Source organism: Sceloporus occidentalis, unplaced genomic scaffold (assembly GCF_023333645.1).
Source record: "Sceloporus occidentalis isolate IW3139 unplaced genomic scaffold, rSceOcc1.0.p SCAF_107, whole genome shotgun sequence".
Lineage (NCBI taxonomy): Eukaryota > Metazoa > Chordata > Lepidosauria > Squamata > Phrynosomatidae > Sceloporus > Sceloporus occidentalis.
Genome location: NW_028317087.1, coordinates 1880210 through 1897258, shown reverse-complemented (window position 1 = coordinate 1897258; position 17049 = coordinate 1880210). Strand labels below are relative to the sequence as shown.

The 17049-nt window shown below is 37.4% G+C and overlaps 1 protein-coding gene across 2 annotated transcripts in view; it reads left to right on the top strand.

Annotated features, from left to right (window-relative positions):
* Positions 1 to 17049, top strand: part of LOC149283257 (gamma-aminobutyric acid receptor subunit beta-1) — a 189859-nt gene that overhangs the window by 134104 nt on the left and 38706 nt on the right. For both annotated transcript variants that reach the window (XM_089497763.1, XM_089497762.1), the window contains exon 5: positions 12417 to 12499. In XM_089497763.1, coding sequence (XP_089353889.1) covers positions 12417 to 12499 — 83 coding nt within the window. The remainder of the gene's footprint in view (positions 1 to 12416; positions 12500 to 17049) is intronic.

Sequence of the window (17049 nt, the reverse complement as noted above, 5' to 3'; positions counted from 1 at the left end):
GTGGGAACATCCTTCCTAACGAGGGACTGATGGGAGATATGCGACTAGCAGCAGTTTAACATGTACTTTATTCATAAAATCATTACATTATTTAAACAAATTTCCAACCCAACACATAACAGCAAAACAATGGTTGATAATGGTTATGTCAATGATTCCAAGAAGATTATTTCAGTGTTTTCAATACAATCTAAAAATGTCAATATATATTTTAAGTTCTGTTTACTTGAACAAATACATTTTCCAAAAAACCTGCTCAGAACTTGTGAAGTAGATTGTTTTTTAATTTGAAATATTGAAAGTATAAAATACTGTTTTATAAAGCATGAGACTTTTCTAAACTAAGCTCCTGGGTGTCTATGAATAATTGGTAACTCAGATCAAAGCAAGTTTGTAGATACAGTTAAAAGCTCTTGCAAACTTTCAATAGACAATGTAGCAGATTGATACAGAATGTTATTAGACTTGAAATAATTGTAAGGTAAACCTGTTTAGAAGAAAACTAACTATATAACAGGGTGTTGTTTTTAACTTAATTAACCCCTTAAGGACCAGGCTGTTTTTAAATTTTTTTGTACCCTTTGTGACCAAAGCTGTTTTAACACTTGTGGTGCTCGTGTTTCGCTGTAATTTTCTCCTCACCCATTTAGTGTACCCACACAAGTATCTATATTGTTTTTCTTGGGACAAGAAGGGCTTTCTTCAGATACCATTTGATCATATCATCTAATTTCCTATAAAATATATATATATATATATATATATATATATATATATATATATGTTGAAAATTAAAAAAAAATATATTATTTTCTTTTTTTTTTTTTTTTTGAAAAATGTTTTACTCATCCAAAAAAGCTAAAAATAAACCTGCTAAACAGATTCTACTATTTGTCCTGAGTGTAGAAATACCCAATGTTTTTATGGGGTTTTTTGTCTTTTTTTTCTGCAAGTTATTGGGCAATAAGTAGCATTTTGCAATTTCAAAAGCATTTTATTCAAATCTGGTCATTCTTTCTCATGTGCTATTTTGAGTATCTGTAAAGCTGGCCAATGCAATTTACCCCATCAAACCATATATTTTTGAAAACTAGACACCCCAGGGTAATAATTAATTTTGTGTTTTTTATGACACAAATTGTACTTCAGGAATAGATTTACAGATTCTGGTATATGCCACTGTCAAACAACATCCCAATAAGTGTTCAGCAATATCTACCGAGTGATACCCCCCATGCATGGGTTTGTCAGGTTGTTTGGGAGGTAAAATGCCACATTTCAGAAATGCACATTTTTTAAATTGGAACTTTGGCATCTGGTCCTAATTGGGCCATCTTTGAAGCCGGCTCATTCATTTTACCCCATCAAACCATATATTTCTGAAAACGAGACACTCCAAGTTGCTGTATGACGGGCGTTGACGCCCAGGGAGGGGGCAGACATGGCCCCTGATGCTGATCTCGGTGTTGCTGAATACACCAACATCGAGGCATTACAGCAACACCATTAAAGTGAAGCAAGTGATCATCGACTGATCATTTTTGCATGACATGCCTGACCCATCATAGGTCATTAATGGGTTAATTGTATTTGTTACAAATATATTTGGCCTGTGTTTTTGTTTGACATCGGTTGTATCAGTGTGCTGGAATCAGGTCCTAAATATGATCAGCTAGCATCATGTAATCAATTTCCTGAAGTTTCTCGCCACAATTAAATATATATCTTTATGGGGAGTGATATTAATGCAATAACCATTTCAAAGATCTGATCCCATGCTAAACATGTATGGTGTTTTTCTAATACAGATATATTGGGGTTTTTTAATACCACCACATTTTACATATTTATAGAGGAAATAAGACTTTCAAAGATTGGAAATTCTCACAGCATGTTTTTATGAAAGAATTTGTATAATGGGTAAACAGGATATAACCAGGACATAACCAGTAGTACATAACATAACAATTTGACTTTGACAGAATAAGAGTTAAGAAGGGTCGTGCTCAAACAAGTTTACAATCAAGAAGGAGTTAGAGTACATTACACATGAGTTGAAAGTGCCACTATTAGAGATGGGCCCGCCACAATGGTTAAAAAAAATAAGACATAAGTTGGACATAAGTAATGTCTGAAAGCAGCAGAGGAACTAGGAAAGGTGAGCTAAAGGTAGATGGAGGAAGGGTGATTAGGCATCCCAAAGAAATTGGGTCTTTTTTTTTTTTTTTTCTTTTTTTTTCTCAAAACAGACATTTACATAAAACCTTTCATTCTTACAACGTACGAAATAATATTGACAAGTTAAATTTGTAACATTCAAGTACAGGACGGTATCGAGACCAAATTACTTCCTAGATTGTCTAGGGAGGAGAGAAGAGAGAGATATTGATAATGTTTATAATCATATTAAAATAATAATTTGACTTAATAATTGCCAGGATTGTATAATAATTTTGGTATGTTTAACCATTTCCAGAAAACCATCTATGCCATGGAGACCATAGTGCATCATAATTTTTTATATTATTGTGAATTCGATAGAAATACTTCTCCATTGTATACTGATAATTTATTTGAGCTCTAATTTGAGGCCAGAGTGGAGCTTGTTCCATTTTCCAAGACCGAGCTATACATATTTTGGCTGCTGCCAAAATATTAATAGCCAAATACAATTTCGATTTGTTTTCCCAGGGCAAGTCGATATGAAAGAGAAAGGTTTGCGAATATAATGCCAAGTCAGTATCAAATAAACTCTTAAATAGAATAATAATTTCAGATCTTACATTTGAAAGTTTATCACACTCCCACCAAATGTGTATCATTGACCCCAGTTCTGATTTACATCTCCAACACTTGTTGGAGGTAGTATTATACATTTTATGTAATGAGGTTGGAACGTAATACCATCTGTGAAGGAGTTTATAGTACTGTTCATGAAGATTTATACAATGTATCGCTTTCCTTAGTTTGTTCCAGGATTCACACCATATATCAAAAGAGTAGGAAACACCCAAATCTCTTTCCCATTTCAAAATAGTATTTTTAAAAAGTTAGTGGATTACTTTTGATAAAACTTCTAATTCTTAAGTAAGAAAATAGTTCTTTACTTGGAATATTATATTTAATTTGAATTTCTTTAAATGGAACCAAATCAGAAAAAGTACAAATATCTGATATTGTGTCAATACCCTGAAGAAACCAGGATTTTAGGTCAATGTCCTTTATCATATATTGTACGGCTACCAATGGAGAAGATAACGAACAAAGTTCCGTATTACCAAATTTTTTCTTAAAAATAATCATATTACTTAATACTTTAGAAACAATTGGATTAAGAATATTTAATCTATTTATATCTTTTTTATTAATCCAATATAGAAGAAATGGGTCTAAATTTTGACATTTCCACCTCTCATAGTTGTACCAAGGTAATTCCGATTTCCGTTTTATGTCCCAAACTAGAAAATGATTAAATAGACAAATTTGTTGTAAAGTGCACAAACTAGGAAAATTAAGCCCAGATCTCGAAAGATTTCTAATAAGAATGGAACGTGAAATTCTAGATTTTTTACCCAACCATATATATGATGAGAAGGTTTTTTTCAAATTGATTTAGAATTTGGGTCTTGAGGGATTTTATTTTAGTGACTGAAGGGAAGGGGAAAGATAGATAAGGTAGGGAAGGACATTCCAGAGGATGGGGTCATCCCATAAGAAATCTTGCTTAGAGGACAGGCGAACATCAATGGGTGAGCAGAGAGACCGGTTTGGGAGCGTATTTGGAGATGAGTGAGAAAAAGAAAAACAATGGTACCCTGTTTAGCCATCAGGATGCATGGATAATTAAACAAATGACCCATTACTTAAAGAATACATGAGCAAAACAAGAATTATATTTTTGACATACAGATATAAAATAAATATTGGAAATATACCTTTTGTATTGAACTATAATTTACCAATTAATGAATATAACATTCTGTAATCTTTCTCACTCAGTGCCAAAATATCCATAGTAACTGCAGACTGCAGTATGGAGGATTTAATTAAAAAGCCTAACAGAAATGCACTTTCAGTTTGGGCATTTCATCTGTAAGAACAGTGACCTATTGCCCTTGTGTTTTCACATGTCTAAGAATATGGCACGTCTTACACCTGCTTGATTCAGTATTTGCTATTGAAAAGATTTAATGCCATCATATAAAATGAACTTAAACAATACTGGGGGAAATTGGACCCCCTTGGCTTAATCTAATTAATGTAGAATTGACTTAGGGAGACTTAAAAAAAAAAAAAAAAGGTTTCTATTGATCATCATTAACAAACATGGTCATGTATTAACAATTTGTTCCATTAATTGTCTTTAATAACAGATTTCTACTCAATAATTTATGGGAAGACGAAACCTCATATTTCTATATCTTTGAATTTGTATATATATATATATTGAAATGATAATGAACAAGCTTGTGAATAAGTTGGTATCAAAGATGGTGTTTTGCTCCGGAAGCTTCAATCACTTTGAATTTCAGCAAAATGTGTTGGATCTTGGGACTATTTGAAATTATAAAACTGCTCACGTAAAAACAAAAAAAAATTGATATGAAAAGGAACAGAGCTGCAAGTATTCAAAGCACCTTGCCGACAAGTGTGGCATACATATAAAAGACCTTAGACCTTTCGTTAGCTGAATAGTAATGATTTTCTTTGCTTCAGTATAACTGGGAAATAGAATACTCCACTGCCACTCACTGGATGTTGGCTGAATTTCTTTTAACTTTAATAGGTTTATATGGTGATAGACATAAAAGAGTATGTTTGCAAGCTTTTCTTATTCAGTAGGGGCTATGTCTAAAATGAAAGCTTGGCATCAAGTGGTACAATTCGGTGATTGCATCCATTTTACAATTTTTGACCAGAAGGGCTCTAGACACATAATCAATAATGTATTTTGTAGCACATCTAGTGCTCTCACTGTTGAAGTAAACAGTAAAATATCTAGTAAAAATGAAATAATGTAGACCAGGGGTGTCCAACCTGCGGCCCTCCAGCTGCTGCAGGGCTACATCTCCCACAATGCTCTTTCAGCTAAGGGGCTGGCTGAGGAGTATGGGAGATGTAGTCCTGCAGTAGCTGGAGGGCTGCAGGTTGGATGCCCCTGATGTAGACTATCATGTTTTATATTCATGTCATTACCAATTAATATGAAGGTGTTTTCAGTGTAATGATGCTTGGTTTTGTGTATAGTATTTTGTGGGGGAAATACATACCTTTTTGGTGCAAATACCATTTAGGAGCGTACTATTTAACTGTCTCCATTGCCACTCTAAAATAAATTAATTTTACCTTTTTTAGGAAGGATGGCATCAGGCCCAGTTAACACTTACTGATACATTCTCGGTACCTAGAAGCGAGCAGAAAATGTTTGTTTCCAGAACTTTAATATTATTTTATAAATCTGGAAAAAATTACTATTATAAGCCCAAGAATGTTCATCTTACATTTGATTTTGAGCTTTATTTCAAGGACATTATGGATAATAAGAGGAAGTGCTTATAAAGGATGTGGAATTTCAGTTAATATTTTACCATGTTATGCTATCATTTACCCAGCAAACAGCCAATCATTGTCAAGAAATGACTCCCAATAATATCAATGGAAGTATTTTCTGTGCATTTGTCTCATTAGACCTCCTACAACTTGTATTGTGCCAGTGCTGGAGCCTATTGGTCCTTCACAAAATCACAAGACCCACTTCTTTAGGGATGCCTATCAACTAATCTCTTCTCTCTAACTCTCTTCCTCCCACCTACATACCTAGTCCCTCTCTTGCTTTTGGACTGTACTTGTCTCCAGAATATTAGTTAACTAGTGTGACTGGTACATCCCTAACAGTGGCACTTTTACCGGTGTAAAACACACTAACCACATTTACAATAAAACCGTGTTTGAGCAGGGCCCTTCTTACCTTTCGTCTCTGTAAGTCCTAATTGTTATGTCATGCACTACTTGTTATGTCCTGCTTACCTATTGTACAGCACTGATGAATACGATGGTGCTATATAAAACAATAAAAAATCATAAAACCTTTAACGTTACAACATTTACATAATCTCCATTTTTTCTAAACCATATACATTTTTTAAGATATAAAATGTTGAATTCTAATAGAATGGCAAAACGTACTGTTATAGCACTGGAGCTTTCTAGCAATACACTAGAAAGAAATACTAGAAATTATTCTGCATGGAAATCAATTTTGATCCATGATTCAAAAAATCCACAGTTTTATATCCCATACAAATAAACTATTTATTCCACAGATTTAAGAATTCTACATCTTAACAAGAAAGTGAATTAACTGCAAAATAATGCCATGGCATTTTTCTATGCATAATTTAGAAACAACAGTAATATTTATGATATAGAATCTGTTACAGATGCATTTGTGAAACAGCATAGCATAATAACAAGCCAACTATATATACCTAAAATAGACACAAACTTGTGTTTCATATTAATGAATATTAAATGCAATACTTTATAAAATAATGTCACTCTATTAAGTTGTGTATGTAGATATATAGATATAGGATATGTGTGTATTTTACAGAAATACAACACATTAATAATGTTGAACTATGATCTATTGCAATATTTAAGAAAAAAGACCTTTCTTGGCACTAATAGAGGAAAGGTTGTTCAATAGAACTGGTAGTTATGTGTCTGGAATTTAAATCAGTAGAGCTTTAAAACCCCATTGCTCTGTAAAACAGCTTGGTTGGTTCACATGAATATGGATGGTAGTGCAGACTGACATGTCTCCTTCCTTTTTTTTATCCAATTTCTGAGGCGGAGTATAGTATAGTGTACAGTAGACTTGGGCACCGGCCAACTCCTCGTGTTTGTCTTCATGTTCGTCTTCGTGTTCGTCTTCATGGGGAAAAAAAATCTTCGTATTCCGCGAATATTTGCCCGTTCCTGTGTTTGGTTCGGGGGAATAGTTGTGTACATTCTTAGTGTTCGTTTTTTTTCTTTTGTTTTTTGCCGTTTTTTGTAGAAGGGGTTAATACGGGGTTAATGCGGTACGCACTACGCAGCAGCTTTGGCGCCAGGATTTCCGTATGAGCAACTCTATTGGTCGTCTGCAGGGACCTCGATGAGCCCCCTGCTGGCGACCAATAGAGTGGCTCGTACAGACTTTTAAAATCCTGATGCCGCAACTTGGCCAGGAGAGACCACTGCGGAGTTAAAGGTCCGTACGAACAACCAATGCTTGTACGGACCTTTAACTCTTGGAGCGGGGAGACCATGGTTTCCCTAGGCCAAGTTGCGCCGTCAGGAGTTACAGGGCCATGCAAATGAGTCTATTGGTGGCCTGCAGGGTCCTTCTCTGGCATCAACCATGGTTCCGCCGCCAGGAGTTAAAGGGCCATAAGAACAAGTCTATTTGTCGCCGGCAGGGCCCCTGCAGGCCAACAATTGAGTCGGTCACATGGCCCTTTAACTCCTGACGCGGAACTTGGCCTGGCCTTTAACAAGAGTTAAAGGTCTGTACGAGTGACTCTATTGGTCGCCAGCAGGGAGCTCCTCTGCCATTGGTTGATGGCAGACAAGCCCCCTGCTGGCGACCAATAGAGTCGCTCATACATACTTTTCGAATCCTAGTGCCGCAACTTGGCTCCAAGAGTTAAAGGTCCATACGAACAACCAATGGAGTCGCTTGTATGGACCTTTAACTCTTGGAGCGGGGAGACCATGGTCTCCCCAAGCCAAGTTGCATTGTCAGGATTTAAAGGGCAGTGCAAGTGTCAGGAACCGGGTAAGCAGGCCGGGTAGGAGCCCAGTCACAGGGGATACTTGGGGTTCACGGCAGGAAGCCCACTGGCAGTGCGCATGACAGGAAGCCCTCTGTAGGGGCTCATGGCAGAAAGCCCCCTGGATGGGCTCATGGCAGAAAGACCTCTGGATGGGCGCATGGCAGGAAGCCCTCTGGCAGGGCGCAAGGCAGGAAGCCCTCTGGCGGGGCGTAAGGCAGGAAGCCCTCTGGATGGGCACACAGCAGAAAGCCCTCTGGATGGGCGCAAGGCAGGAAGCCCTCTGGCGGGGCGCAAGGCAGGAAGCCCTATGGATGGGCGCATGACAGGAAGCCCTCTGGCGGGGCACAAGGCATGAAGCCCTCTGGCGGGCGCAAGGCAGGAAGCCCTCTGGCGGGGCGCACGGCAGGAAGCCCTCTGGCAGGGCGAGCGGCAGGAAGCCCTCTGGCAGGGCGAGCGGCAGGAAGCCCACTGGCAGGGCTGATGGCAGGAAGCCCTCTGGATGGGCACACGGCAGAAAGCCCTCTGGATGGGCGCAAGGCTTCCTGCCTTGTGTCCTGTCCTGCCCTCTGGCGGGGCGCACGGCAGGAAGCCCACTGGCAGGGCTGACGGCAGGAAGCCCTCTGGATGGGCACACAGCAGAAAGCCCTCTGGATGGGCGCAAGGCAGAAAGCCCTCTGGATGGGCGCAAGGCAGGAAGCCCTCTGGCGGGGCGCAAGGCAGGAAGCCCTATGGATGGGCGCATGACAGGAAGCCCTCTGGCGGGGCCCAAGGCATGAAGCCCTCTGGCGGACGCAAGGCAGGAAGCCCTCTGGCGGGCGCAAGACAGGAAGCCCTCTGGCGGGGCGCACGGCAGGAAGCCCTCTGGCAGGGCGCACGGCAGGAAGCCCACTGACAGGGCTGAAGGCAGGAACAATACAGGGTCAGGTACAGGGCCAGAGCAAAACGGTCCTCACACGTTACTGGGTGAGGTTATACACAAGATATGACATAAATAGGACAGGACACAAGACAGGACAACAGAGTTCAGGGCTTAAAAGACTACACAGGACCAAACAGGACTATCCTAGCACTATAAGATAACAATTGGAGATTCCGTCACATCATATGGCCATAGTATGCTTAGCCCACCACTACGCCAAAGTAGTCTTAATTCTTCTCCACCATCTGAATGAATGTGCTGATCGATGGACCCTTATCATAAGAGGATAAAATTTTGATGACAACTGACGTGCCAGGCATGTCACGCAAATGCATGCAGTTAGTGACAATTGACATGGTACGTCATGGGGGTTAAACAAGCGTAGAAAGCGATCAACGATCAGCTGATGTTGCTGCAATGGTAACTAGAAATAGTTAAAATACCAGCATTTGAAATACTCTGGGGTGTCTACGTTATAAAAAGAAAATAAATTGCTTGATGGGGTAAATTGAATCGGCCGTGATCAAAGAGGTCCCAAATAGGACATGGGCAGACTGGCCAGTGTAAAAAAAAGTGGGCCTTTTAGTCCCCTGAACAACCCGACAAACCTATGCATGGGTGGTACCACTATACCTGAAACGTTATACCTAAAGTACAATGTGTGTAAAAAATAAACAAAAAACACAAGAAATTACTACCACAAACTTTGACAACTGCTGGTAGGAGAATGCTAGGGTGTCTAGTTTTCAAACATGTATGGTTTAATGGGGGTAAATTGAACTGTCCCAAATAGGACATTGGTGCAGTATGAAAAAAATGGTTTTGAAATAGCAATATTATACTGCTACTTATTGCCCTATAACTTAAGAATCCCAATAAAGTTTCTAAGCTCAGGACAAATATTAGAATATATTTATCAGATGTTTTCATTAGCTTTTGTAGATGAGTAAAAATATTTTTGCAGATCTACATATACAGAAAAATAGTTTTATGACTTTTACTTGTCTACATTCCATGTTGCCTCCTCCTCCAAAGTGTATTACCTTGGATATCCAGTATATTTATAATTTAATTATTGCCATTTGTAGATTTAATTAATGGTTTTATAAGACCCAGTGCAATCCTATTGGGTGAAGATATTTCAGAAAAACTCCTTTTTATACTCATTTTAATTTTTGTTTCTGGATCTTCCCATTTTGACGATGGACCTTCCTCTGAGGTTTAGTTGTCTGTTTAGATTTCTCAGGAGACCATTTCTGGTTGAAAAGAAATTTTAAAATACAGTTTATTGTTGGATATTAGCCTTTAATTACAGTTCACAGAATTATTTAGCACAGAAAGTAGGCATTTATCTCAGAAATCCTAAATTGAATTTCTCAGATGTACATCGAACCACATATCACTGATGCATTGAAAGCACCTTAAAAATAGGTAAATATGATTATCTAAGGAAGTCTATGAAAATGTAAGCAATCTTTCTGTTGCATTTTGAAAACTCACTTAGGAAGCAGCACCAGACTCTGTGTGTATTTAAGATTTCTTAAAGGTTGACTTATCCCCAATTCCTCACCTAGTACATGGTTAGAATTTATATTTTATCATGTCAGTTTGGAAAAGGACAGATTAAAGTTTAATTTCCTTTTTTTCTGCCACAGGGGATTGGACATTTCATGACAAGTTTCTCTCATTCTTTGTAGGCCATATATTAATCATTCATGGTGTGTTAAATATTTCTTCCAATAGCAAACTCAAAGGAATTAAAACATTTTTTACCAGTGTTGTCATAACAAATACAGATGCTTTTACTTGTTTTGCAGTCTTCAGCCATTTCCATGTAAAGAATCACATAATTTCATTTTATATAATTAAACAAAAAAAAAATATTAAATATGTGCAATGATCAAAAACAGAAATGCTTATAGGGACATTTTTTTGTCCCTGACTGCTCTGCTGAAAATTAATGCATATTAAAATACTCTATGAGTAATAAAATTTCCATCCTTCAGAAACCAAAAAAATATATATATATTTAACACCTGTGATAAAAACTGCTGTAGCTGCCCTCCTCCTCCATGTGCTGATGATTCTTGCCACTGATTGACTACTCGGAAAAAAACCTAACAGACCCGCTCCTGCAGAATTTGCCAAGTCAGCAATGGAGATAAACGAGGTAAATAGACCAAATACATCCCCTTGCATGAGGACAAACACATTTCTTGTAAGCAAAGAATAGCTGGAGGGGTAGAGAAAAGGCAAATGCACAAGAGGGAATTCTGCAGTATCCCCCTAATGTATTTACAAGGGGGACACCATGAAATTTGAAAGGGGCTACTCAGCTATCATATACATTAAAGTTCATGTGATGGCTAGAGTGCCCCTTTAATGTCTCTTGGTAACTTTGGAAGTGCTGATTTGAGAGTCTACTCTTTCACTAGTCTAAGCTGATTTGTAATTCCACCCATTTTCATAACTAACATTCATGTGCTCATATATAGAGAGTCAGGAAATAATTTTTAGTTGTGGGTGTATATATTCAGGTGTTGCATTATCTTATTGGTTATGATTGTAAATGTATAGAAGAGTTAACATTAAGTTATTGTTTTAAACATTTTGACGTTTCTCCTGAATACATTATGGATTCTGTGTAGAGTTCTAAGTGACTTGCATAGTATAAAAATGTGACTGCTCATTTGCGTTCTCTTTTAGTGACATAGACCCCCCATGGGCAGCTCTTACCACATTTTGAGGCTGTATTCATCTTATTTGCTGTGCAGAGTTTAACATATTTCCTTGCAAAATCATTAAAAAAATGTTTGTTGGAGTGAATAGACCAAACAGGTGTCTAAAAATGTATTTTATTTCTACTCCTGCTTTTTTAAAAGGGTGTAGAAGATACTGGGGTTAATTTACCATTGGAAATAAATCAATAACAATTCAATATCAACCCTTGCATTATAGTGAAACATATCTTGGTTAACAAATCTTATTTTTCTCTGCTGGTGCTTCATATGACAATATATTTAAATTGATATGATTGGCAATAAAAGAAACTGTAGATGATCATGTTTGAAGCCATTTTTAGACACATTCTGGATATGAAAGTTATGTTATGGGATCACAAATACACTTACCAATACACTTAAAAGTGTTGCCTTTCATTTTAGCCTGTAGCTTTATCTTCCAATGTGATGATTTGAACTTAGCTAACGCCTATTTTCTGATTGGTAATAGAATTAAGACAGTTGTCTTCAAATATCATCCCAAAATTACCATCTGCAATTTATGGTCCGCTGTTGATGTGGGCACACTGTTGACCTAAAATATAAAGTTTGTTTGCAAGATAATAAAATATATGGATGAAACAAGTTACTAGGACAGGAACTGCCACAGTAAAGAGCAGAGGTAGCTATAGGAAGAGGAACCATGATAACCTAGCTTGCTGTGGAAGATGCTATATGAACCAAATGGGGAGTGTAGATGCAGGTAGGTCTGCATGAGGAGTGCTAATAGATCACAATATAAATGATACATTATCATAAAAGGGATGAATATGTCATTTTTCTGTATTCCATGGTAATGTAACAAATATGGATAAATCAAGGTACTTTCTACTTGCAGTGGCTAACAAAAAATTGAATTTATTCTGACACAAGTATTTTTGTGTTTCATTTTTTAAGGATTACAACCACGGCTGCATGTATGATGGATCTTCGGCGTTACCCTTTAGATGAACAAAACTGCACACTTGAAATTGAAAGTTGTAAGTATATGGGTCATTCCTATTTGTTTTATCTAGCCAATAATATTCTCATATCTGCCAGAAGATAATGAGGAATTATGTTTCCTGCCCACTCACACCCTCATTCACTCTCTCTCTCATTCTTTCTAAATGTTTCCCCTACCTTCCCTGCCGACCGATTCCGCTTCCACATCTTCTTCTTCTTCATCATCTTTCTTCTATATTGATCCGCATCTCCACGGACCAAGATATAACCTGGCGCGAACTTCTGCCAAATTTGTTGAGCTTCTGGAGAGGTTCTATCCCCTGCTCCTCCAATCCAGTGAGAGGAAGTCACTGAAAGCATTGCAATTGTGGCAGAAGTTTGGGCCAGTTTATGTCTGTGGAGATGCAAACAAAGATAGAGGATGAAGAACAAGAAGATGCAAAAGTGGAAGCCAAAGTTGTCGGCAAAGAAGGTAGGGAAGGATTTAGAGAGCGTGAGAGAGAGTGTGAATGAGAATGAGGGTGTGAGAGTGAAAGGGTCTGCAAATTTCAGATGAAAATTAAGAAATTTTACTTTGTCTTCATCTACTTTCTGTGGGGTCTGGCCTCGTTTTCGTGGATTCGTAGGAATTGCTGAATTATCCAATATTCTGTAAATCTGCAATTCGTACGAATCCAAATTCACAAGTCTAATTAATTATATACGGATTCATATGACAGTTCTCCTAACGTGAGTAGCTTGTCCGTACTGTTTTTAGTAAAAAAATAAATGAATTTAAACAGTTATTACTGTTAAATTTAACAGTAATATGTTGAGGACTGTTTTACCTCAGGGTAGCTGACCTCTCAAACATATGGAGTAAAAACAGCTTAAACAATTACTTTATGTGATGAACTTAGATCCCTTCTTGTTCCTTCTTCCAACATTGTGCCAGAGCCACTTCTGGCAGAAGTCAAATCATCAAAGCATTCATATTAACATATTAATACTTGAGTTTATTTCATATTTCCATACTAAGGCAGCCCTGGTAGAAAAGTAGAATTTTCATTGTTTACAAAAATATAGCTGATGAATCATATGACCAAGAAGAGCTAGTCAAGTTACAAAGCTGTAGTAAAACAAAAGGGTACTTTGGATCCAATAGTGTTATAGATGAGAAATCATGTTTGACCTGTAACAAACACAAACAAACAAAAAATAGGTTAAATGTGATCATTACATTTTGATTTCAAGGCTGTGGGGAAAAAAAACTGTTTTTTTTATCATAAAACAGGGATATGTGTAGTAAAAATGGCATGCTTTTAGAATTTTGCTGGAGAAAACCATGATAAAACTGCCTGTTTTATAAGTGTGCTTTTATTTGAGATGTGTTTTTCTTTCTAACACTTGTTATCACTGTTTTTTGAAAATCTATTTTCATAACTTTGCTGTAGGCTTTTTTTTCTCAAGAACAGTTATATAACTTGTGCACTGAAACGCAATGACTCATACTGGAGTATAAAAAGAGATTTACCTTTTAGCCACACATACATTTCATTCCCATGGTGGTCTAATGACTTTGTTTGAAAGTCATTGTATGGCTCAGGTGAATAATAACAAGAAGAAATCCTATTGATGATAATGCAAAATCGAGAGGGCAGTATTGGGAGGTTATGAACTTGAAAGTCTCTTTCAATTTGCAATTACTATTTTTTTGGTTATTATTACTACTACATAGTGGGATGTGTAAAAATAGAACATAAGTCTTGCCAAAAACGTACAATAGTATTGCAACCCCAGGAAACTTGAGAAGTAATTGTATGGTATGGTATTTTGTCAGGGGAACAATACCTTAAAATTCTTTACAGAGTTATATAGGAATAATCGAGTTTCTGATTTTGATATATTGTACTGTTGCTGTTTGTTTTTGTGCAATTTTTCTCATTTTGTATTTGAGTTTCCTGGGGTAGAATGTTATTCGTTTTTTGTTGCAGTATTATTGTCGGCGATTTCAATGATTTTATTTTCTGGGGCACTGCATCTTGTGACTGTATATGTGTAACTAGCAATGTAATGACTAGTAGACTTTTAATTTGGAATTTTAATTACATTTGCCAAATTCGTTAATTCACATGAATGTCCAACAACAATGAGGGACCCCCAATGTTGTGAAGAAAAACAGAGCTTTTGTTGCTCTCACACACGTTCACACTCTCCCTGCCTTCTCTGCTGAGTGCTTCCCCCGTCCCTGTCCCCCTTTCCACAGCTCTGCTCTCATGCTCGCGGGACGGTTGTCTGGAGAGAGTCCAGGTGCAGGTTTAGAATCTGAAGAGGTTTTCTGTGCAGGGTGACTGCTGTCCACCAGGTGTTCAGTCCCTGGCTTTGAGCGGCCATGTGCAGATCTCTTAGTAGTTTTGGAAGGGGAGATGATGCACAATCCATTTCAGAAGGCAAATACAGGATAAACAAATGGCAGCACGAGAAACGTGGTCACAGCCACAGCAGTAAACGAGGAACAAGCCAGGGTCAGGGTCACAGGAGCAACATAATAATAAGCCATAAGATGAATACCAGCAAAACAGGCTGAAATAATGTTGCAGCCCTTAGGTATAGCAGCAGCTGGTTAATATAGTCCTGATAATTAGGATTCAACACACTTGGAATAGCTGTGTTGGTAGCAGGTAATCTAAAAACTCAGAACAGAGACTCCTACTGGCACAATGGTTAGGGAAAAGCTCTAGTAGCCGCCAGGTTCTGAGTTTATTTCCAAGCAGGACTTTACACTTGTCTCTTCCTCTGCTCCTCCCTAGTATTTTAAGTACTTCCGCAAATGGGCAGAGCCTTCGCACGCACCCTTTCCCAGGAAGCCAGAATGTTGCAGAAAAATTGACGATTATTGGTAGAAGTCAAACATGGTTGTGGGTGGAATACAAAAACATTTAGAGAACACGTCTGCTATGAGATGCATGTTTTTAAAATTATTTTTCTATTAATTTTGCTGTCCAAATTGGGAGGAAGATACTAGAATTCCTAAAACAGACAGGCTCATCTGCTGCCAGTACAGTTTTCGTTGCTTTTCTGGGAGAATTGAATGAATTTAATCCTGGAGATAAATTTAAGACAATAAATTGAATACCACTCCTTTTATAGATTGCAATGGAAAAATAAGCTAATCTGGTGGCCCAGATTCATTAACTGAGATAAAATGTTTGTTTATCTATTTTTCCATTGCAGACCATGGGGGATTGCTGTTAAATTATGTGTTTTATCTCCAGCATTGTCCTTTTGAAGACTATAAGTAAATTATTACTCCATATTATGTGTTTCACACTTTATGCATGATTTATGTGAATACAAAATGTGCACTGTTAAGTATAAATCCACTTTGTGTGTAGTAGCTGGGGAAGTCCTGGAAGAGAAGGGCAGCAGCAGGGCAGCAGGTTCTACCTTATGTAAATCTTTTGTTGCATTTTTCTTTTTTCTGAAGAATACACGTCAAAGTACTTATAGAGTACCTTAATATGCATTTTTCTTTAGTGTGAGTATCAGAGATGTTAATCCTTTTAAGAAGACTGAACCTGGTCAGAATGTGATATACCATTGTCTAGTTTGCTCCTTTTTGTCACCGTGATGTTAGTGAAAATAAGACTCATGGGGTGACCCATGCTCATTAGTTTCCACTAAAAAATAGACTGCAGCTTTTCCTATGCAGGTTATCTGAATTGGTTTGCCATCCTAAGTAATATAGATTAATTCAGGCACAACTAATTTTGAACATTTACTTATTACATCTTCATACATTTAGTTGTTTCAGAAATTTAGTAATCTCACAAAAAGACTATATGCTAACCTAATAGTAAAAAAAAAAGCCAACTCTTTACCAAGCAGGTGCTTAGAAGAAGAAGCATGAGCATGGCCCTAGTGATGTACTTAATAGAAAGGTACTCTACTGCCTTTGGTCAAGCCAACTGGAGCACCCCAAATAAACTTTATACGTAGTTATATTCAGCCAGACATATCCAGATACCTCCAAACAAAATACAAGACTTTGTGCCACCACAATTCCTTATTAACGAGTAGAATATGTAGGTATAATAAACAGAAGCTGTGCATATCAATTGCTTTAGCACTTAACCCTGAACATGTCCTAAAAGCCCACATCAAACAGTTCTCAAATGCGTCCTTTGATGGTAGCCAGATAATGTATTTATTTAATGCACACTTCAAATGTCTTTGTACTAGATATCAAAGGAATGCTCTACGCTATGAAATTCTTTTTCTCTTCTCTTCATTTTCTGCATAATTATGTAATCATGTTATTAATTATGATAAAATGAAACAGCGAGCTGCTCAAATCGTCTTTACTCACTCAAATTAGCATAACATATAGTGCCCAGTAATTAATACGTCTTGTGTTGTTTCCATTAAATATATAATAAATTGTCATTTGAACAATTTAAAAGTTTTTTATATCCTTTTTGCTTTTGATCTCTTGGGTAATCCTGCCTAGACTGACTCAATGCTGACACATTCATTTTAGGTTTTACTTTACTGAGAGGGCTATCCTGAATCTCTGATGAGACCAAGGACTGATTAAAGTGTGATT